General features: G+C 37.0%; 1 protein-coding gene across 1 annotated transcript in view; it reads left to right on the plus strand.

Annotated features, from left to right (window-relative positions):
* The window catches only part of IL1RAPL1 (interleukin 1 receptor accessory protein like 1), a 1,400,950-nt gene that overhangs the window by 1,097,890 nt on the left and 278,543 nt on the right, over positions 1 to 24,517 (plus strand). The window contains exon 6 of the mRNA XM_015127123.3: positions 1,070 to 1,144. Coding sequence (XP_014982609.1) covers positions 1,070 to 1,144 — 75 coding nt within the window. The remainder of the gene's footprint in view (positions 1 to 1,069; positions 1,145 to 24,517) is intronic.

The following is a 24,517-nucleotide window of genomic DNA, read 5'->3' on the forward strand; positions in this document are numbered from 1 at the left end:
GTATATGTGGTCAACTCCACAGTTCTGCCTAGATTAGCCTTCCAGTTATCAACCAAGCTGGCATGTCCACTTGGCAAAGAGGAAAGAAAACCCTCAAAGCAAAAACATTTAGTTTAGCAATCATTAATTGATAATTTATATACTTGATACAGAGTAGAAATTTCAGGGACAGGTTTCAAGGGACCTAGGCAATTCTATTAGAGAGGGCAGGGCAGAGTGAGGAGGCTAAATGAAGGAGAACTGACTAAAATCCAGATATAGTCTAGTTTGGCTAGGAATGAAGTATGCAATGGAAAACCTATCTTCAAGATTCCTAATGACAAACTCTTAGATTTATGGGCTGATAATTGAAATTGACGAGAGCACAGAGCAGAAATGTGTAGAAGCTTAAAATCGAAGAGAGTATATCATGCAAATTAGCAAAAAACACTATAAAATGTAATGGATAATAGTAAGAAAGAGTTTAGACTAAATGGAAAACATCATTTAAAATATTCCTTTGGTGTGGGTGTGCATGCTTGTACTTGTGCTAATTTAATGCCACATCTACCTCACTTAGATTATGTATGTAGGAAATACTTAATGTAATAACTAAGTGGCAGGTTTTGAAATGATGTGATCTAGGATATGGAAACTAGGAATGGAATTAAGAATAATGAGACAACTTTATGCCAAAAAAATCATTGTAACACATGCCACATATATCATGTGTGCTTTAATTAACACAGAAAAAAATATAGGACATCCCATTAAAAGTAAAACAAAGAACAAATTGAAAATGCTTTCTGAAACACAGTTATATGTTCACAGGGACTGACCAATCCTGACACTAATTCATTAGTGTCGTGTGACTGTCAATCTGTAAGTGTTACATTTTACTCATGTACAATCTAATAGCTTTTCAGCTTGCCTGAAGGTGTTATCTGCAGTATGTTCATCGTTACTTGGTGGAGTGCTTTAATACTACTTTGAAAATGAAAAATATTTGGGAAAATAGACTGTATTCTATCTTTTAGTTTTATGCAGCATAACCATAAGTCTCTGTATTATTATTGTTGTTGTTTTTCAGCCCCTCTGACTGATAAGCCACCCAAGCTTTTGTATCCTATGGAAAGTAAACTGACAATTCAGGAGACCCAGCTGGGTGAGTAATTCCTTAATTCTAGTTAATATACTGTTCTCATTACATTGTGACAGTTAATAAGCCTAGATTGTAACCCAATGTAATACTCGCAGCTAAATCCATTTGTATTCATAGGGAATAGAGTTAGAAAATGCTAGCATACCTAGCCATTTCATTCCTTGTGGTGCGTGCCTTAGGACCCAGTTGGACATATGGATGTAAAACCTCACATGCTATTTAGATGGTTATTGGAAAATGAAATAGACTGATGATTTTAGTGATGGTATTGCAGTGCTATCTTATAAGGTTTGAATTGGTTTTCAAACAGGCACTATGGAACAATTTGATTTATAATATCTATTAATAGGTTAAGATGCAATTTCTGAAATTTAGGGGAAAAGATTCAATTTATTAAAATAAATGTCACCATTATGGTTAAAAAACATTTTAAGTGTAATCAAATATAATATAAATTTTGCTAGTTATATTTTGGATAATATATTAATAAAATATGACCAAGTGACTTTTGGTTAAGGGACTAGCAGATTTGGGACATAAGGCTATAGACAAAATATGTTTTGAAAAAATATACAATTATATACAAATCAGAATTCTGACTTATCTTAGAGGTTCATCTAGAAATTTTGAGTTTGATTTAGCTATGTTCAGTTATACCAAATTATGAAAAATTTCTCTCTTAATTATAAATATATACATAGTAATTCTGTTATATTCTCTTAGGTCTTATTTTATTTGAAATGTAGTATGCATGCATATACCATAAACTTTGGCAGAAAAGATTTGTTTGTAATGGTGCAGTTAATATCTTTATTTGATTCAAGCCTTTTGAATTAATGTCATATATATGCAAGAAGTATTATAATTGCTGTTATTTTGAGATGGAAGATTATAAATAGCATTAAAACAATGCCACATATGAAGCAAATAGATGTACTCAAATTTTATCATGCACTTTATGCATGCCATGGCATCCTTAATTACATTAGAATTTATTGCTATATTTTGAATACATTTTTATATATAAATTCTCATAAGTAGCCATGCTCATACTGATCTTTCAATAATTCATAGGAAGATGTATTTCTAAGGAGTTACATAAAACTATAAACATTTTGGGCCAAGAACGAAGGGTTTTATGGTACCAGTTACTATTATGAACACATTAAAAATAAAATTAATTGTATGCCTTTGCTTGACGATATAATTAAAAGAATTTTATGGTTGATTGTTGCCCATAGGGTTTCTTTTTATTGTCCTTGAATTTGTAATAAGTTAGATTGTTCTCTACCTCTTACCACAGTGTTTAACAAAATAAAATAATTGCTAAAGCTATATTTAAAACTTTACCTTCTCTTGAACAAAGTCACTAAGACTAACCACAGCAAGTTAAAAATATGGAAATTTCTTATGCAAATTGGAAGTGACTATACATTCATTTGAAGAAATATGGGCATGTCTGTTACTAAAATGCTTCAAAAAGTTCTCTTAAATCCTTTATTGTCACTCAGAAAGGAGCATGAGGTCTCTTTAACCACTGACTAAACTAGTGGATTCTTTTAAGCAACTTATTTTGTTGTTTTATGATTTTGGTTCATAGTGTACAGGTAAATCATTTTCTAGTTAGAGAAATTCAACCTTAATCCTTGGATTTGTGAGCAACAGTTGATTTGAAGTAACTACCTTAATAGTGTTGTTGCTACTTTGCTAGCATTGCTAGTAGGTGAATCAAAAAGGGTAAGTGAAAATAGGAAAGAATATTAAAGACAAAAAAGACTTGAGATGAGGTGCCTAAAATATACATTTTTTCCAAAATATGTATTTTGACTTTTCATTTTCTTAAGGATTTAATTTTTGCCCTTTCCACAATTGACAAAACTACCTATTCAGCAGGTTCAAAATATGATAGAAATCCTAAGAAAGAGGGACTGAGTGAAGAGTCATGGGTTGGAGTGAAGAGGGTGGACTGCACCCATGATGGGGAACTTATAACTTACTCTCTTATGAGAAGATGAAAACCTTCAACAGAATTGTACTGTCAAAGTATTCAGAGGTTTGCCTCCACTTGTTCCCAAATTGAGAGTTGACCTCAGAGGATAACCAAACTCTTGTAAGAGTTACATTATAAGAAAAATCATCAGGAATTACACAAAGCTGAGCTTGTACATGTCTGGTGACCTAACTTGAGCATCCTAGTTAAGTTACACACATATCCAATCAACCCTAGTAACTGTGTGTCCATAGATTCTCTAGTTTGCTCACAAATATATGTAATTCATTAATAATGAACTTTGATATAATCATGAAGCGCATGGATTTGCTCTTCATCTTCAAATTCATTTTCTCTGCCATTTGCTAGCCATGCCTACATTTCCCATTTTCTATATCCCTTGTGTCCTGTTCTTCTAATTCCTTCATCTTTTTAAACTGGAAAGGATTTGATAGTGGTCATTTAAATTCTTTTATTGTAGAAAGAAAGCACTAAAAGATTTTTTAGGAAAACATCATATAATGGAAACTAAATTCACATAAAATATGTAAATTGTCGAGTTTGAATTTCAATCAATATGTGGTCACAACCTGGCATTTCCATTTTAAGTGGCACCTGTATGTTATTTCTAAATGTTAAAAAAAGAACATTGTCCATTTTACATAACTTTCAGGCATCAGCAAATATATGAGTAGCACTTTTTGGGGGCAAAAGGCCCAGAAATTTCACTGTACTGTTCTGAAAGTCAATCTGGGAGGTGAGGCTGAGTATTTTTTCAGACTACTATAGTCAAGAGAATCAAAAGACAGACACAATTGTCTTGCTAAACCTGAGCCCTCAGAATGTCATTCAGAGATGTGGCCTGCCTGTTATGGCCAGGAGCCCACTTTCAGAACCTTCCAGAACAGATAGCATATTCCATCGCTACCAAACTTTCAAAGAGTAGAAATCCACCCTACCCTTGACCTAATGATACAGATTATATTTTACAACTCAGAATTCACTGAAAATTATCATTAATTGCTTATCTAGATACGGGTATCACTTTATTTAAATGTCAGTGTTGGCTTTAAAATAATTATAAAGGTTAATGGTAAAAATTTTGGGGAAATAGAGAAAAGAATCTTTTTCTTACACTCTATATTATAAACACATTCTGCTCCTATTAAATATTCTCACAAAATATCCTTTTAATGGCCGATGTGAATGTCATATAATTTCATATATATTGCTGGAAATTTGAAATCTTCACATTTTTGTTATTATAAATAATGTGATGGTCTTTACCTATACATTTTCCCCCTGACTTTATAATTATCTCAACAGAACACATTTCTAAAAGTAAAAATACTGGTAGAAATAATTTTGTTAAAGGTTTTTAGTACATATTTTCAGAATTCTTACCAGAGAAGTTGTATAAACTCTCACCAGAAGTATGTAATAAGTATAAATACCACTTAATCTTTAACAAAATTAATAAAAGGATATATCTTTATAACATAAAACTCTTAAAGATCTCTTCTTTGATATTAAATTCACTTCTCTCTCCTCTCTTTTACCTCTTTTTCTCTCTTCACTCATTAAGTACAAGTGGCAGCTCTTTGAGTTTATCCATATTTGAAAGATCTAGCCCATTTAGGTAAATGCCTACCCTTGAGAAAACATACCAACCTAATTGAATGTCTCTAATCTCCATCCATTTTCTTCTCTTGCTCATCCTAATGCTCAACGAGGACCTTCCTCCAGATTCTATGTTTCTTAATACAGTAACCGGTAATTTTGTGATGTACTCTGGGCACATGGAATGTCAATAAACACTAATTGACAATAAGTTGTTCACAACACAAAGGACACACATCTCTAAATTTTCTGCAAGAGAATATAATGTGTAGATTTCATGGTGTAAGCTGCCCAACCGTACTCTTATTTTTCTTTACTAATTTATTCTCGTTGTTAAGCTTATTAAAAAGCAAGCATTTTTTGTATCTGAGTGGGTAACAAGGATTCACCAGATTCTAACATCTGGAGGAAAATGGTTGAGGACATAAAGAAACTTCAAATTTTTAAACATAGACCTTAGTAAAAGGATACACATTTTATCCAATATATGCAATTTTATCCAATTTAACTATAGGCTAATTAAAATAAAATGTCAAACTAGAAATTAATTAGCACTCCTTGGCTTGTTCCACCATACTGTAGTTGCAGAATTTTAGATTTGGAATAGACCAAAGGAAAATGTCTATACATTTTATTATAGATCATAATTGACCACACCTTTTCTGAATCGTTACTACTCTGTATTAGTAAACTTGGGAAATCTTTTTGTTTCCTCTCTAGGGTGAGAAAATACTTAATATAAATACTCTAGAAACAACATTATTTAAGTGTTGAATTTGATACCCAATTCTGAAAGTGTCAGGTAATACTGTTGATTCTAAAAATTATTGTTTTGCTGAGTTGTACAAGTGATGTAAATATGACAGTTCCCAGAGATAGGAAAGTCGGTATCGGCCAGATTTTCTCATCTACGTTTATGCTACTGGTTGTCATAAGCAAATGTAAGGCCATTGATTTGATTTTACTGGATCATAGAGCATATACAAGAATATTTTCACCAACAAACACAAATTAAAAAACCATAAAACTTCCCTTTCTACTAGGAGAAAAACAATAATATCCCAAGTCCAAGCTTTTTATGGAAAATGTGGTTCTTTTTGCCCACTTAAGAATAAAGACATACCAATCAGCATATTTCTAGTTTCTGAAATAAACGTGTTAGACATAAATTAAAGCTTTTGGACAAATAGACATAATAATTAAACCATGGAAAGATAAATACAGACTGGTATTATAATTATTTAAACTATGGCATTCAATTCTACTGAATCCAAATTTATCATCCCCAGGTACATGAAAGTGGTAACTCTTAACAGCTCTCGTAGTCTATCTTACTTTTGAAACCAAAAAGTACCCTAAAAATTGTGACTGACCTAAAAAGGAATATTTGCCATACCAGTATTTAAGTTATTATCATATATCATTAAACAGGCGATAAATCAATAAATGGAAACTAGTATTCGTATGTTTAGGTCATTGTGTGACCTAACTTATATGATTATCTCAGATTCCCAAATTCAGTCACTTTTTGGTGACAGAGAGGAGAAATGGGTTTGGAAGGAAATACAACTTTGCATGTTTGCTTTAAAAACTGCTATCTAAGTAGAAGTTGAAATTGCTTTTTAAGTTTTAAGTGGTCAGGACCAGTCACGGTCACTCACGCCTGGTATCCCAGCACTTTGGGAGGCTGAGGCAGGCCAATCCCTTGAGCTCAGGAGTTTGAGATCAGCCTGGTCAATATAGTGAGACCTCATATCTACAAATATACAAAAATTAGCTTGGTGTGTTGGCATGCACCTGTAGTCCCAGCTACTTGGGAAACTGAGGTGGGAGGATCACTTGAGCTGGGGTGATTGAAGCTGCAGTGAGCCATGATTGTGCCACTGCGCTCCAGCCTCCGTGACAGAGTGAGACCTTGTCTCCAAAAATTAAAAAAAAAAAAGTTTTAAGTAGTCAAGCCCTAGTTCTAGGACAGGTTTGCAATCCCATAAAAAAGATGGACGTGAAGGTAAGAACAGCTCCTGTGGGCCAATGATATCCAAAAGTTTGGAAGTCAGTTAAAGCACTTTTTTAAAAAAAACTTTTATTTTAGGTTCAGGGGCACATTTGTAGGTTTGTTATATAAGTAAACTTGTGTCACAGGAGTTTGTTGTATAGATTATTTTGTGTCTCAGGTACTAAGCCTAGTACCCAATAGTTATTTTTTCTTCTCCTCTCTCTCCTCCCACCTTCCACCCTCAGGTAGGCCCCAGTGTCGGTTGTTCCCTCTCTTTGTGTCCATGTGTTCTCATGATTTAGCTCCCACTTATAAGTGAGAACATGCAGTATTTGGTTTTCTGTTCGTGCATTAGTTTGCTAAGGATAATGGACTCCAGCCCCATCCATGTCCCTGCAAAGGACATGATCTCATTCTTTTTTTATGCCTGCATAGTAGTCTCTGGTGTATATGTACCACTTTTTAAAAAATCTAATCTGCTATTGATGGACATTTAGACTGATTCTGTGTCTTTGCTCTTGTGAATAGTGCTGCAATGAACATACGCATTCATGTGCCTTTATGATAGAAGGATTTATATTCCTTTGGGTATATATCCAGTAATGGGATTGCTGGGTCAAATGTTAGGTCTGTTTTTAGCTCTTTGTAAACAGAAAACCTGCAGAATGGGAGAAAGTATTTGCAAACTGTATATCTGACAAAGGTCTCATATCCAGCATCTATAAGGAATTTAAGCAAATTTACATCGAAGCACTTGTTTAAAGGCTTTAAAAACTGGGACAGAGACAGTGTGAGTTTTCTTGTTCACTTACTTTTCAAAAGGTCCAGAAGGGAAAGAAGAACAAAGAAAAGACCCACGAAAGAGTGCTGTCACAGAGCAATGCAGAGAGTCCATTTAAGCTTCCAGCTCCCGGTCTAGTCCCCATGCTGGACACTGACACATATTATGCATATTACTCTTTTGCTACAGCACTAAGACTACTGTTTTATTTGTTATCAGTCAGTTAAGAAGTTATATAGGTATAAATCTTCCCTATTCTAAATGAAGAACTTTAGGAGGTGGAGGGGGTCTGGAAGTTATCAGGTCAAACCTTTTTCTTTCTTTTTTTGAGACAGAGTCTTGCTCTGTCGCCCAGGCTGGAATGCAATGGCACCATCCTGGCTCACTGCAGCCTCCGCCTCCTGGGTTCAAGCGATTATCCTGCCTCAGCCTCCCGAGTAGCTGGGATTGCAGGCATCCACCACCACGCCCAGCTAATTTTTGTATTTATAGTAGAGATGGGGTTTCACCATGTTGGCCAGGCTGGTCTTGAACTCCTGATCTCGTGATCTGCCTGCCTTGGCCTCCCAAAGTCCTGGGATTACAGGCATGAGCCACCGCACCTGGCTAAACCTTTTTCATTTATTGATGAGAAAATGGAGACCCAAAATGGCTACATGTTTTTTACATAAAAAATTTACAAAAGCTTGTTATTGCCATTATCATCATCCTTGTGATCATCATATTATCATTATTAATGTTTTTGTTGTTATAATTAAGAGTCAGTGTACAGTAGTGGCTCCAAGTTGAAGTCTCACACAGACCTATGTGACAATTTAGTGCCACCACTTACTTCTGGTGTGACCTTGAACAACCAGCTTTCAGTTTCCTAATCAATAAAAATGGTACCAAGATAGTACTACCTCTCTGGAGGTAATGCGAGTATTTGATCAGATAATGCATGTAAAAGTTAATACATTACATGGCATATATTAAGTAGTCAATACATGTTTGCTGTTAGTATTTGAGACATTTGAATGCTATAAAAGAGTACTGTATATAGAAGATTCCTGAAATGCATTTTGAATGTCAATGCTTTGTTTGATCATGCTTATATTCTTACTACAGTATCATACTATGGCAGCAGATACAGGCTTCATTACAGGATAAATAAGATTTTAGAAAATGTATTTCCATCTCCCCTTTAAGGATGCAATATGCATACTAAATTTTTGTAATTCAATGAAACTTTTTAATTATAGAAATTACTGATTTTAGATTACTTAATTCATCAAGTCTAGCCAAATGCATGTAGTAAGTACATAGTTATAACAGAAGAAATTTATTTATATTCTTATTTAAAGAAAATGATAATTTAAAGGACACTATGCCACATGAATTTATAAATGACCATCAAGGCAAAAATAAGAGTAAAAAAATTTCTCTTTTATAAACAGAGGAAATTCAGGTATAATATTTTTTAAAACAAGAGATCTGGAAAATAATTTTACACTATTATGCCTGTCAAGTTCTTCATGAAGGTTTTGATGATAGTCATATCATTTTATACCAAAAAAAAATGCTGCTTTTCCCCTGACAAACACTGTTATCACAAAGCTTTCTAAGTCATTCTTAATGATTGAACTTTACTAGCGTAGAAAAATACAGTGAGTATCCTATGTTAACAAGAACTACTCCTGAATTTGCAAAGTAAGTGCCAATTTATCAGAAATAAACCGATCAAAGAACATTATGTTGTAGAATATTGAAAGAGGTTTCAGAATAAGAATATGCACTACATGACTGATGTCCATTAAAATAGAAACTATAAAAAGATCCACATCATTTGAAGTTTGAATATAAAGAGATATGTTCATCCATAAATTTCCTCTCGAATTTTGGCTAAATAACTAAGGATTTCTAAATTATATGCACTCTTCATGAAAAATAACCGGTGCTTGAATAAGATTATAAAGATAGGTTACCAGTATTTTATGCTTTCATGTTAAAACACTTAGCATTCCTGTCAAACCTTACTTTACCAACTTAGTATGTTCCCACAGATTCGTGGCTAAATTGAATCATCATAATTTCAGAGAAGTGTTCCCTTCATTTCTGATTGATTTTCAATTAGCAGTGGCTTAACATGTCAGGTTTAAGAGGCTCTGTCCTCCCTTCTCTTTTAAGCAACTAATGATCAATGAAAGATTTATATGCACAAAGAAAATACGCTATTTAAAGTAACTCTGTGTGAATAATTTAAATAAGAACCCTTTTGTAATTGAATGATCACCTCCGTAACTTTTCCCTGTGGTAATGTAGATTTTTACATTTTCGTAAGATGAGGTTCATCGATATGAAACTGCAAGTGGCACCTCTAACCAACCCAGAAAAAGGATCATCCACCCATTACCATGTGTGACTTCCCCTTGTTTATTAATGGAAACAAATGTCCCCATTGTGACTTTCTGCCTTCTCTGAGGAAATATTACATTTTACTCACCAGCTTCAGAATCAACACTATTTGGTTTTAATCTAATTCTTTGAAAATATATTTTGTAAGGTAGAAAACTTAAGTAACCAGAATATCTCATGTCCAATTATGACAAAATAGTTTATTTTCATAAGGGATATACTTTGAGTGCCATCGTACTACCTTATCTGCCTTGGTTTTGTTGAAATATACCCTAACAGGATAACTGCCCATGGTGTCACTTGTTTTTCTATAACTGTGATGAGAGTTCTTATTTCCAAGTTTAAAAAGAACATCTTGTATTTTGATTCTTCTAAAATTTGTATGACTTTCATTATATCATTCTGGCAATCACTTCTTTTATCTTAATGTATTCATATATGTTTAATAATTTTTTCTTTTAAATATAAAAGTATATACAGTGCCACTTGATTTGCAGCTTTATGAATGAAGCTATTACCAAAATGTACTTAAACATGTGCTCCAAAACATGCCAGATATTTACATGAGTCCCATACACAGGGTGTCCATAAGGCTTTAAAACCTAAGACCCATAGCAAAACTTCATGAAGAGGCTTCCTTCTAATTCACCACACATAAGTTCAATACTCCTTTTGTTTGTTTGTTTGTTTGTTTGTTTGTTTGAGATGGAGTCTCGCTGTGTCGCCCAGGCTGGAGTGCAGTGGAGCGATCTCTGCTCACTGCAAGCTCTGCCTCCCGGGTTCATGCCATTCTCCCATCTCAGCCTCCTGAGTTGCTGGAACTACAGGCGCCTGCCACCACGCCTGGCTAATTTTTTTTGTATTTTTAGTAGACACGGGGTTTCCCCGTGTTAGCCAGGATGGTCTCAATCTTCTGACCTCGTGATCCGCCAGCCTCTGCTTCCCAAAGTCCTGGGATTACAGGCGTGAGCCACCGTGCCCGGCCAACACTACTTTTTTAGAAATGCCAAGGATCTTTATTTAATTTTGTAATGAAAATGTACAAAATTTCATTATAACATATACTAATTGAATTATGAAAGGAAAACAATCTTGATAAAAAAAATTTGTTTTCCAAAATTCATCTGTTTTAAAATAAGTATTGGCTTCATGGTCTTATGAGAAGATACCTCCCACTGGTCTACAACAAGCATGACAGAAAGCCAGGAAGTTGCTTAAAAGTCCAAGAGAGTGAATAATTTCCTCTCCCTTCCACTTCTCTCCAGTGAAGCTACAGACTTTCTCACTGTCTGAGTTTTTGTTTCTAGTTTAGTAAAAGCAGAGTACCCACTTTGGACTTGCCTGTTGAGAACATTTATAGAATGGCGGCTCTTTCAGTAGGAAAAAAGCAAAGCAGAATGCATTGCTTTTCTGGAAAAATAAAATTGAGTGCATCCTGTCACATCAAGCCATCACTAGAAATAGGATACTTACAATACGGCAGGTCCTAGGAAAATTTGAGATTATTACCACAAATATTCAGTAAGAAGCCATTACCATTATGTGAAATAGCTTAGGGAAAGAAAGTTCAGAAAACAAAGTATTTTTATTTTCTCTTCTTAAAAGAAAGAAATTTAATGTTTCTGATGAACATGTATTTCTGATGATGATCATGTCAATTATCTTGGCAACTTTAAGACGTTTTAATTAAATGATTAAAAGTTGTTACTACTTTCTGTAAATGTACCTATTTTTGACTGAAATATTTGGGGTGCAATTAGACTAGTTTTATGCACTCTGCTTATTGTATTTATACCTATTTATAAGTAGTTTTTAATGCCTCTTTATAAGTAGTATGAATATTTCTTTCAGAATTACATAGCATGTACAATGTTGATTAAAAGACTTAAACAAGATATTGTTCTTTGGCATAAATATAATTTGTTTTTTAAATCAGGTTCACCATATTCAACATGAATGTAATTTGTAATGATTTTTTTTTAATAACCCTGTCTCTATTTACCATAAATAATGTATTGTCACTCCAATGCTCTTTATTAGGACTTGCTGCAAATTGCAGAGTGAGAGTAAGCTTTTTATGTAATGGGAGCTAAATAAAATGAGTGAATCTTATATTAGATGAATACATGAGATTTCAGCTTCAGGAGAAGTTACATGTCACAGAGAACATCGGTGACTATTATGAAAGACATGTTCAATCAAGAGGGAATCCTGACCAGGCGCAGTGGCTCACACCTGTAATCCCAGCACTTTGGGAGGCTGAGGCGGGTGGATCACGAGGTCAGGAAATCGAGACCATCCTGGCTAATACAGTGAAACCCCGTCTCTACTAAAAATACAAAAAAGTAGCCGGGCATGGTGGCGGGTGCCTGTAGTCCCAGCTACTCGGGAGGCTGAGGCAGGAGAATGGCGTGAACGCGGGAGGCGGAGCTTGCAGTGACCTGAGATCCGGCCACTGCACTCCAGCCTGGGTGACAGAGCAAGACATCGTCTCAAAAAAAAAAAAAAAAGAAAAAGAAAAAAGAGGGAATCCTACTGTTGACTGTCAACAGGGCAGAAAGTACTGGATTGTATTTTCTTTCAGTCACTATATGCATGAACTGAAATAGAGAACTGAGGCAATATATACATAATTTAGAAGGGAAATAATCCAGAAATTTTATTTCTGTCTCAAATGGAGGGCTCTTTCAAGCAAAAGTTAAATTGGGGATTTTTTTGAGGGGTCATCTTCCTGTGTCTAAGCAATTTAAACTTGAAGAATCACAGGATTTAATACTTCATAGTTAGAGCTCTGGGCTAAGTGACACATCACTTAAAAGACAGGAGTGGTGCTGGCCTTAAGAAGAACTTGAATAATGCTCGACTGTTCTCTTTCTTCCCTACTTCTTTCTGCATGTCATCATTTTGTATAGGGGTGGAGAGTGGTGGGTCTGGGTGAGGAGAGGAAGGCATACAGGGTGAAGGAATATTTTGCTCAGTTATTCTAACCAGGACAAAATGTGGGTTTGGAACTCTAGCAAGAACTTGAAATTGCCTAAGGAGAAATCCTGATTGGCCTAGATTGAGATACAGGTCTAAATTTTGGACGGATTACTATGGCATTAGAGGTGAGAGACATTAGCTTGGTGGCTGCTGTGTGTCTCTCTCCTGTGATGAAGAAGCCTGTATTTTTGTGTGAGTACGTAGATGTAGTGGTGGGTGGGTGGTGAGGCTGGTAATGGGGCTTTTAACAGACAAAGATAGGGGAAAAAAGCAATGGTTATTATGGAGTCCATCTTTTCATATTAAATATTCAATATTTGTTTAATTTAACATGCTTTGTTAATCCATCTCATTAATTTAGCTGTCATCTTTATTATGCCTCTTAATTAACTTTGTGAGGGTAGAATGACCCATCCTGATGCATTTGAATGCAGTCTCTTTTGGGCTGAAAACTCTTCCATTCCTCTTCTCCCAACTAATACTGACATCCTTTCCTGTGTATCTGTAGTGCATACGTCTCACCTCTAGACCTGCATTCATCTCTCTGCTGTCTCTGAGCCTGCGTAGTATGTTGTCTTCCAGCCTTGAACCTGATGTCAACCACAAACCAAATGGCAGATTCTCACCTGTTAAAGACATTTTTAGGAAAAAATTAATATGCTTTCTAGAGCTAGAGAATGGATTATAAAATCAAGTTCACGTAGTGTGAATAAGTAAAGTGAGGCCAGATGTAATGCTGTAAAGGAGAATGGAGACCATGGTGAAGTGGGGAAAACATTTTCTACCTATACAATTTTAAATTTATTGTTAATACCATCTTGGCCAAATAAAACATGTGTAATGGGTAGTTTCAGTCCAGTAACCTCAGTGTCTAATCTCTTGATTGGTAAATCCAGAGTTGATACTACAAAATACTGTTGCACTGTGGAGCCAGTAGGCTCTGGATTCTGAATGGCTATCGCGAAATATCATGTTCCATCATGTTATAGATTGGAACATGATATAATATGATTTGTGATGTGTTTGGAATAATTAGTAAAATCTCTTACCCGAGAAGCAAGGAGTTTAGAGCAACATAGTTAATTATGAAAAGACAATCTCCCCATCAGGTGATACAAAAATCATTGAGTTAGAATGAGATGGGCAAATTCTCTTTAGCAATCTGGCCCCACAAAAAAGTAGTTATGTCTGTTTTGTTATTACAGACTTGTTAAGTTAGCAAAAGTAAAAATGTCTGTTAACTCTCCCAGCAGACATTTTCATTTATTCTTCTCTGCAAATTTCCACTGGATATATATTTGTTCCTAAGGTCCTTTACTCGAGCCTAGGCATTACCTAATTTACTTGTGAGAATGTGCCAAGAAAAGGATCAGTGATTATTCTCACGTCATTATTTAAAGCCTACATATAGTGACTTTCATGAATGTAATGCAGTCATCATTCCTATTCCTATATATTGTCCTCAGAGTCAAGAGTTGGAACAACAGAGAGTAGAAATCCTGTAACAGGCATTAGAATTTTTAGTAGATAATACCAAAAATTGAAACAGAGTCAGTAGGTCAGACTCTCTGGCTTGGTAAGAAATTCTCTTTGTACATTAAAAAAATTACGAGATTGCCAGCTTAAAAATATTACGTGTTTCCAAATAGATGAGAAATGTTTGAGGTGATAAATATTCCAGTTACTCTTATTTGATCATTATACATTATATGCATATATCAAAATATCACACGTACCCCTATTAGTATGTACAATTATTGTGTATTAATACAAAAGGAAAAACCTTTGATGCAAATACAATTCTTATATACGTGTGGTCTTAATTGATATTCTTTTAACCAACTTTACTGAGATACTTATAGTCAGTAAACTGTATCTTTTTTTTTTTTTTTTTTTTTTTTGAGTCAGAGTCTCACTCTGTCTCCCAGGCTGGAGTGCAGTGGCCGGATCTCAGCTCACTGCAAGCTCCGCCTCCCGGGTTTATGCCATTCTCCTGCCTCAGCCTCCTGAGTAGCTGGGACTACAGGCGCACGCCACCTCGCCCCGCTAGTTTTTTGTATTTTTTTTTTCTTTTCTTTTCTTTTTTTTTTTTAATTTATTTATTATTATTATACTTTAAGTTGTAGGGTACATGTGCATAACGTGCAGGTTTGTTACATATGTATACTTCTGCCATGTTGGTGTGCTGCACCCATCAACTCGTCATTTACATCAGGTATAACTCCCAATGCAATCCCTCCCCCCTCCCCCCTCCCCATGATAGCCCTCAGTGTATGATGTTCCCCTTCCCGAGTCCAAGTGATCTCATTGTTCAGTTCCCACCTATGAGTGAGAACATGCGGTGTTTGGTTTTCTGTTCTTGTGATAGTTTGCTAAGAATGATGGTTTCCAGCTGCATCCATGTCCCTACAAAGGACACAAACTCATCCTTTTTGATGGCTGCATAGTATTCCATGGTGTATGTGTGCCACATTTTCTTAATCCAATCTGTCACTGATGGACATTTGGGTTGATTCCAAGTCTTTGCTATTGTGAATAGTGCTGCAATAAACATACGTGTGCATGTGTCTTTATAGCGGCATAATTTATAATCCTTTGGGTATATCCCCAGTAATTGGATGGCTGGGTCATATGGTACATCTAGTTCTAGATCCTTGAGGAATCGCCATACTGTTTTCCATAATGGTTGAACTAGTTACAATCCCACCAACAGTGTAAAAGTGTTCCTATTTCTCCACATCCTCTCCAGCACCTGTTGTTTCCTGACTTTTTAATGATCGCCATTCTAACTGGTGTGAGATGGTATCTCATTGTGGTTTTGATTTGCATTTCTCTGATGGCCAGTGATGATGAGCATTTTTTCATGTGTCTGTTGGCTGTATGAATGTCTTCTTTTGAGAAATGTCTGTTCATATCCTTTGCCCACTTTTTGATGGGGTTGTTTGTTTTTTTCTTGTAAATTTGTTTGGGTTCTTTGTAGGTTCTGGATATTAGCCCTTTGTCAGATGAGTAGATTGCAAATATTTTCTCCCATTCTGTAGGTTGCCTGTTCACTCTGATAGTAGTTTCTTTTGCTGTGCAGAAGCTCTTTAGTTTAATTAGATCCCATTTGTCAATTTTGGCTTTTGCTGCTGTTGCTTTTGGTGTTTTAGACATGAAGTCTTTGCCCATGCCTATGTCCTGAATGGTACTACCTAGGTTTTCCTCTAGGATTTTTATGGTATTAGGTCTAACATTTAAGTCTCTAATCCATCTTGAATTAATTTTCGTATAAGGAGTAAGGAAAGGATCCAGTTTCAGCTTTCTACTTATGGCTAGCCAATTTTCCCAGCACCATTTATTAAATAGGGAATCCTTTCCCCATTTCTTGTTTCTCTCAGGTTTGTCAAAGATCAGATGGCTGTAGATGTGTGGTATTATTTCTGAGGACTCTGTTCTGTTTCATTGGTCTATATCTCTGTTTTGGTACCAGTACCGTGCTGTTTTGGTTACTGTAGCCTTGTAGTATAGTTTGAAGTCAGGTAGCGTGATGCCTCCAGCTTTGTTCTTTTGACTTAGGATTGTCTTGGAGATGCGGGCTCTTTTTTGGTTCCATATGAACTTTAAAGCAGTTTTTTCCAATTCTGTGAAGAAACTCATTGGTAGCTTGATGGGGATGGCATTGAATGTATAAATTACCTTGGGCAGTATGGCCATTTTCACGATATTGATTCTTCCTATCCATGAGCATGGTATCTTCTTCCATTTGTTTGTGTCCTCTTTGATTTCACTGAGCAGTGGTTTGTAGTTCTCCTTGAAGAGGTCCTTTACATCCCTTGTAAGTTGGATTCCTAGGTATTTGATTCTCTTGGAAGCAGTTGTGAATGGAAGTTCATTCCTGATTTGGCTCTCTGTTTGTCTGTTACTGGTGTATAAGAATGCTTGTGATTTTTGCACATTAATTTTGTATCCTGAGACTTTGCTGAAGTTGCTTATCAGCTTAAGGAGATTTTGGGCTGAGACAATGGGGTTTTCTAAATATACAATCATGTCATCTGCAAAGAGGGACAATTTGACTTCTTCTTTTCCTAACTGAATACCCTTGATTTCTTTCTCTTGCCTGATTGCCCTAGCCAGAACTTCCAACACTATGTTGAATAGGAGTGGTGAGAGAGGGCATCCCTGTCTTGTGCCAGTTTTCAAAGGGAATTTTTCCAGTTTTTGCCCATTCAGTATGATATTGGCTGTGGGTTTGTCATAAATAGCTCTTATTATTTTGAGGTACGTTCCATCAATACCGAATTTATTGAGCGTTTTTAGCATGAAGGGCTGTTGAATTTTGTCAAAAGCCTTTTCTGCATCTATTGAGATAATCATGTGGTTCTTGTCTTTGCTTCTGTTTATATGCTGGATTATGTTTATTGATTTGCGAATGTTGAACCAGCCTTGCATCCCAGGGATGAAGCCCACTTGATCATGGTAGATAAGCTTTTTGATGTGTTGCTGAATCCGGTTTGCCAGTATTTTATTGAGGATTTTTGCATGGATGTTCATCAGGGATATTGGTCTAAAATTCTCTTTTTTTGTTGTGTCTCTGCCAGGCTTTGGTACCAGGATGATGTTGGCCTCATAAAATGAGTTAGGGAGGATTCCCTCTTTTTCTATTGATTGGAATAGTTTCAGAAGGAATGGTACCAACTCCTCCTTGTACCTCTGGTAGAATTCAGCTGTGAATCCATCTGGTCCTGGACTTTTTTTGGTTGGTAGGCTATTAATTATTGCCTCAATTTCAGAGCCTGCTATTGGTCTATTCAGGGATTCAACTTCTTCCTGGTTTAGTCTTGGAAGAGTGTAAGTGTCCAGGAAATTATCCATTTCTTCTAGATTTTCCAGTTTATTTGCGTAGAGGTGTTTATAGTATTCTCTGATGGTAGTTTGTATTTCTGTGGGGTCGGTGGTGATATCCCCTTTATCATTTTTAATTGTGTCGATTTGATTCTTCTCTCTTTTCTTCTTTATTAGTCTTGCTAGTGGTCTGTCAATTTTGTTGATCTTTTAAAAAAACCAACTCCTGGATTCATTGATTTTTTGGAGGGTTTTTTGTGTCTCTATCTCCTTCAGTTCTGCTCTGATCTTAGTTATTTCTTGCCTTCTGCTAGCTTTCGAATGTGTTTGCTCTTGGTTCTCTAGTTCTTTTAATTGCGATGTTAGAGTGTCCATTTTAGATCTTTCCTGCTTTCTCTTGTGGGCATTTAGTGCTATAAATTTCCCTCTACACACTGCTTTAAATGTGTCCCAGAGATTCTGGTATGTTGTATCTTTGTTCTCATTGGTTTCAAAGAACATCTTTATTTCTGCCTTCATTTCGTTATGTACCCAGTAGTCATTCAGGAGCAGGTTGTTCAGTTTCCATGTAGTTGAGCGGTTTTGATTGAGTTTCTTAGTCCTGAGTTCTAGTTTCATTGCACTGTGGTCTGAGAGACAGTTTGTTATAATTTCTGTTCTTGTACATTTGCTGAGGAGTGCTTTACTTCCAATTACGTGGTCGATTTTGGAGTAAGTACGATGTGGTGCTGAGAAGAATGTATATTCTGTTGATTTGGGGTGGAGAGTTCTATAGATGTCTATTAGGTCTGCTTGCTGCAGAGATGAGTTCAATTCCTGGATATCCTTGTTAACTTTCTGTCTCGTTGATCTGTCTAATGTTGACAGTGGAGTGTTGAAGTCTCCCATTATTATTGTATGGGAGTCTAAGTCTCTTTGTAAGTCTCTAAGGACTTGCTTGATGAATCTGGGTGCTCCTGTATTGGGTGCATATATATTTAGGATAGTTAGCTCTTCCTGTTGAATTCATCCCTTTACCATTATGTAATGGCCTTCTTTGTCTCTTTTGATCTTTGATGGTTTAAAGTCTGTTTTATCAGAGACTAGTATTGCAACCCCCGCTTTTTTTTGTTCTCCATTTGCTTGGTAAATCTTCCTCCATCCCTTTATTTTGAGCCTATGTATGTCTCTGCGTGTGAGATGGGTCTCCTGAATACAGCAGACTGATGGGTCTTGACTCTTTATCCAGTTTGCCAGTCTGTGTCTTTTAATTGGAGCATTTAGTCCATTTACATTTAAGGTTAAGATTGTTATGTGTGAACTTGATCCTGCCATTATGATATTAACTGGTTATTTTGCTCGTTAGTTGATGCAGTTTCTTCCTAGCCTCGATGGTCTTTACATTTTGGCATGTTTTTGCAATGGCTGGTACTGGTTGTTCCTTTCCATGTTTAGTGCTTCCTTCAGGGTCTCTTGTAAGGCAGGCCTAGTGGTGACAAAATCTCTAAGCATTTGCTTATCTGTAAAGGATTTTATTTCTCCTTCACTTATGAAACTTAGTTTGGCTGGATATGAAATTCTGGGTTTAAAATTCTTTTCTTTAAGAATGTTGAATATTGGCCCCCACTCTCTTCTGGCTTGGAGAGTTTCTGCCGAGAGATCTGCTGTTTGTCTGATGGGCTTCCCATTGTGGGTAACCCGACCTTTCTCTCTGGCTGCCCTTAAGATTTTTTCCTTCATTTCAACTTTGGTGAATCTGGCAATTATGTGTCTTGGAGTTGCTCTTCTCGAGGAGTATCTTTGTGGCGTTTTCTGTATTTCCTGGATTTGAATGTTGGCCTGCCCTACTAGGTTGGGGAAGTTCTCCTGGATGATATCCTGAAGAGTGTTTTCCAACTTGGTTCCATTTTCCCCCTCACTTTCAGGCACCCCAATCAGACGTAGATTTGGTCTTTTTACATAATCCCATACTTCTTGCAGGCTTTGTTCATTTCTTTTTCTTCTTTTTGCTTTTGGTTTCTCTTCTCGCTTCATTTCATTCATTTGATCCTCAATCGCAGATACTCTTTCTTCCAGTTGATCGAGTCGGTTACTGAAGCTTGTGCATTTGTCACGTATTTCTCGTGTCATGGTTTTCATCTCTTTCATTTCGTTTATGACCTTCTCTGCATTAATTACTCTAGCCATCAATTCTTCCACTTTTTTTTCAAGATTTTTAGTTTCTTTGCGCTGGGTACGTAATTCCTCCTTTAGCTCTGAGAAATTTGATGGACTGAAGCCTTCTTCTCTCATCTCGTCAAAGTCATTCACCGTCCAGCTTTGATCCGTTGCTGGCGATGAGCTGCGCTCCTTTGCCGGGGGAGATGCGCTCTTATTTTTTGAATTTCCAGCTTTTCTGCCCTGCTTTTTCCCCATCTTTGTGGTTTTATCTGCCTCTGGTCTTTGATGATGGTGATGTACTGATGGGGTTTTGGTGTAGGTGTCCTTCCTGTTTGATAGTTTTCCTTCTAACAGTCAGGACCCTCAGCTGTAGGTCTGTTGGAGATTGCTTGAGGTCCACTCCAGACCCTGTTTGCCTGGGTATCAGCAGCAGAGGCTGCAGAAGATAGAATATTTCTGAACAGCGAGTGTACCTGTCTGATTCTTGCTTTGGAAGCTTCCTCTCAGGGGTGTACTCCACCCTGTGAGGTGTGGGGTGTCAGACTGCCCCTAGTGGGGGATGTCTCCCAGTTAGGCTACTCAGGGGTCAGGGACCCACTTGAGCAGGGAGTCTGTCCCTTCTCAGATCTCAACCTCCCTGTTGGGAGATCCACTGCTCTCTTCAAAGCTGTCAGACAGAGTCGTTTGCGTCTGCAGAGGTTTCGGCTGGGTTTGTTATTTTTTACTGTTCCCTGTCCCCAGAGGTGGAGTCTACAGAGACAGGCAGGTTTCCTTGAGCTGCTGTGAGCTCCACCCAGTTCGAGCTTCCCAGCAGCTTTGTTTACCTACTTAAGCCTCAGCAATGGCGGGCGCCCCTCCCCCAGCCTCGCTGCTGCCTTGCCGGTAGATCACAGACTGCTGTGCTAGCAATGAGGGAGGCTCCGTGGGTGTGGGACCCTCCCGGGCAGGTGTGGGATATGATCTCCTGGTGTGCCTTTTTGCTTAAAGCGCAGTATTGGGGTGGGAGTTACCCGATTTTCCAGGTGTTGTGTGTCTCAGTTCCCCTGGCTAGGAAAAGGGATTCCCTTCCCCCTTGCGCTTCCCAGGTGAGGCGATGCCTCGCCCTTCTTCAGCTCTCGCTGGTCGGGCTGCAGCAGCTGACCAGCACCAATCGTCCGGCACTCCCCAGTGAGATGAACCCAGTACCTCAGTTGAAAATGCAGAAATCACCGGTCTTCTGTGTTGCTCGCGCTGGGCGTTGGAGACTGGAGCTGTTCCTATTCGGCCATCTTGCTCCGCCCTCCGTATTTTTTTTTTAGTAGAGACAGGGTTTCACTGTGTTAGCCAGGATGGTCTCAATCTCCTGACCTCGTGAACTGCCCATCTCGGCCTCCCAAAGTGCTGGGATTACAGGCTTGAGCCACCGCGCCCGGCCAATTGTATCTTTTTCAGTGTAAAAATTTCTATGTTATGTGTCTGCCTGTTATCTAGAAGATAAAGGCCACTTTCTTCAGTCTGACCCCATTTTGTCTTTGTAGTCTCGTGCACTCACCTCTTAAACCCACACCACTGACCAGGCGCCCTTGACCATACCATGAACCTACATAACTCTATCATTGTCACATGCTGTACCCACCACCTGAAATTTCCTCTCCTTTTTTTTTCCCTTTTGCATATCTACTCATATTTTAAGACCACCTCAACGTTACCCCGATGAACTACTCCCTGACTCTACTCCCACTAGGCAGAATTAAATACCACCTCTCAATTACTAGCAAATCTCTTTTTCACACCTTTCTTAGAACATTTCTCTCATCATTTTTGTACATATTTTTGTGTGTCTGTTTCTCTTGTTGCATTTGGGACTCTTAAAGCATGTACTATAATGTTTTCATCTTTACATCCCTAATATGTAGGTCAGTACCTGATGCACAGAAATAAATAATTCATTTAGCATTCACTCAGCTTTAATACTTATAAATAAAAGCCAACATATATATGTCACTCTTTTTTAGTAGCTATATACTACAGAGTAATGGAGTAAACCACACTAAAACTGTTGGTTTTGATTTAATTGTCTGGTGTGATTAAAGATTCCCCTTCATGGATGAGAGAGACAGAGAAAGGCCTAGGAGTCTAGCTAGGGAAGCCTATCTATAAATCAAATCCGGATTAGACAGAGGAGGAAAGATCAGATGGATATTGAAGGTCACAACAGAGCAGTAGGTTGAGTTTGGATAAATAGAGATTGAAAGAACAGATATATATCATAGTTCAGCTAGAAGACTGGTCAGGGGTAGAGACTTTTAACTGGCATCTTGAGTTTCAGGCAGATCTCTAAATTTAGTAAAGTAGACTCCACAATCTTAGGGCCCTGAATGAGAAATTGGTTCACTAGTTCCATTTATGACTTTATTATTGGGTGTCTACTGGGCACAAGGTCTGGTCAAATCTGCATAGGTTGCTAGGTAGGTAGGTAGGTAGATGGATGTATAGATAGATAGATAGATAGATAGATAGATAGATAGATAGATAGATAGATAGATAGCCTAATAAACAGATGACTGTCTACAAGGACTTTATGTTATAATCTCGGTTAACCTCTGGATGTTCTTTGTTCCCCAAGAAGCCAAGACTTCCTGTCTTTTCTCATAGTTTCAGTCATGAGTGTCAGTTCTCGTTCTAATGAGCTTTTTAATCAAACAGACAGTCATGATCCAGTAGGTGCAGCCTTCCTTGATTAGTGATCTTAATTTATCTTTGCTCTGAGAGTACCTTACGTTTGCAAGACATTTAAGTATGTTGTCTCATTTCATCTTTTCAACAGCCTGTGATGTCTATTGTGCCTCCATTTTACAGACAGTGATCAAAGCTTATGTATGGCACTTGTTGTGACGTTTCTATACATTAGTGTATTGAATGGGTTACCTTTTTTGCTCCTTTGCTGAGTTCTAGTTGTGCGCAATATGCAATATTCCCTTAAATCCATAACTTTCCTGTAATATTTGAAATGGTCTATTCTTATGGACTACTTGAGTTCTATTTTCTTCCACTGTTAAGAGAGTCTACGTCTCATCAAGTAAAACATCTAGTAGTAATTCAATTGAATATAAACTTGTCTTTGAAATGTTTCTGTATTAGCCTGTTCAGGTTGCTAAAACAAAATGCCTTTTACTATTGCTTCCAAATCTTAACTATTGTAAACAGTGCCGCAACAAACATAGGAGTGTAGATATCTATTACAGCATAACAGGGTTATTATTGTTAATAACAACATTTTAAAATAAAGAGTGTAATTGGATTGTTTGTAACTCAAAGGATAAATGCTTGAGGGGATGGATACCCCATTCTCCATGATGTGTATATTTCACAGTGCATGCCTGTATCAAAATATCTCATGTATCCTATAAATATATATGCCTACTATATACCCACAAAAATTTTAAAAACCTGAAAAATGCCTTATACTGAATGTTTTATAAACCACAGAAATTAATTTCTCACAGTTCTGGAGGATGGAAGTTCCAAGATCAAGGCACCAGCAGATTTGGTGCCTTCATCACTTTCTAATACCATCAACTTGATGATTAGGTTTCAATATGTGAATTTCGGGGGGATGATGAAAACATTCAGATTACAGCAGTTTCTCAGGTTTTTGGTTTTGAGGTTTTTGGGTTTTTTTTCCTATTCAGTTGCATGTCCCTTGAATCTGCTGCTGTTCATCTTTGCCTCCTATTTTCTCATTCCCATTTTTTTGTACTTCTGCTCTTTCAAGTACATTTTAAGAGACACTTTTCTTCTTTCACTGATCTTCGAGCATGAAGTTCTTTTCAAGGCACTTAGGAAAATGGAAGTACTTAGGATGTTCATGAACAGAATGTCTTGAGAGCTGCAAAAGTTAACGTGAAAAAAGCTGATAGAAAAGTCACCTAGTTCATGAGAGTTTTACGCTTTAAAAAGCAGCAAGTTATAATCCCTTCTTAAATAGCAAGCAAAAGCAAGTGGTCTGGTTTCACTTCTTAAAATAGACAAAGTGAAACTAAGAATTGACTTGTCAATTTACTACGACTATTCCCTGCACGCAAAGTTGGACTTTCTTAATTTAGGATTCGCGTTTTCTTTCTGAATATAATTATCTGACTATATATAGAAAGGTAGTTTGAAGCCAGCTAATTATTGTTTGAGCATTTAAAGTTAAAAACTATGTAGACATTAGTAAATATTATCCATTTAGAAAACCTGTAACAACTGGATCAAAATTAATCTTAACTGAGAAGTTAAATTCAACTTATGATATTTTTATAACATTTACAGTGCATCTTACTCATGGCTTGTAAATATATGTTAACTTTAAAGAACTTGCCAGGAGCAGTGGCTTACGCCTGTAATGCCAGCACTTTGGGAGGCCAAGGTGGGCAGATCATCTGAGGTCAGGAGTTCGAGAGCAGCCTGGCCAACATGGTGAAACCCCATCTTGACTAATAATACAGAAATTAGTCGGGCATGGTGGCAGGCACCTGTAATCCCAGCTACTCGGTAGACTGAGACAGGACAGACACTTGAACCCAGGAGGCAGAGTCTGCAGTGAGCCAAGATCCTGCCACTGCTCTCCAGCCTGGGTGACAGAGCAAGCCTCCATCTCAAAAAATAAATAAACAACGAACATGGTAA

Source organism: Macaca mulatta, chromosome X, assembly GCF_049350105.2.
Source record: "Macaca mulatta isolate MMU2019108-1 chromosome X, T2T-MMU8v2.0, whole genome shotgun sequence".
Lineage (NCBI taxonomy): Eukaryota > Metazoa > Chordata > Mammalia > Primates > Cercopithecidae > Macaca > Macaca mulatta.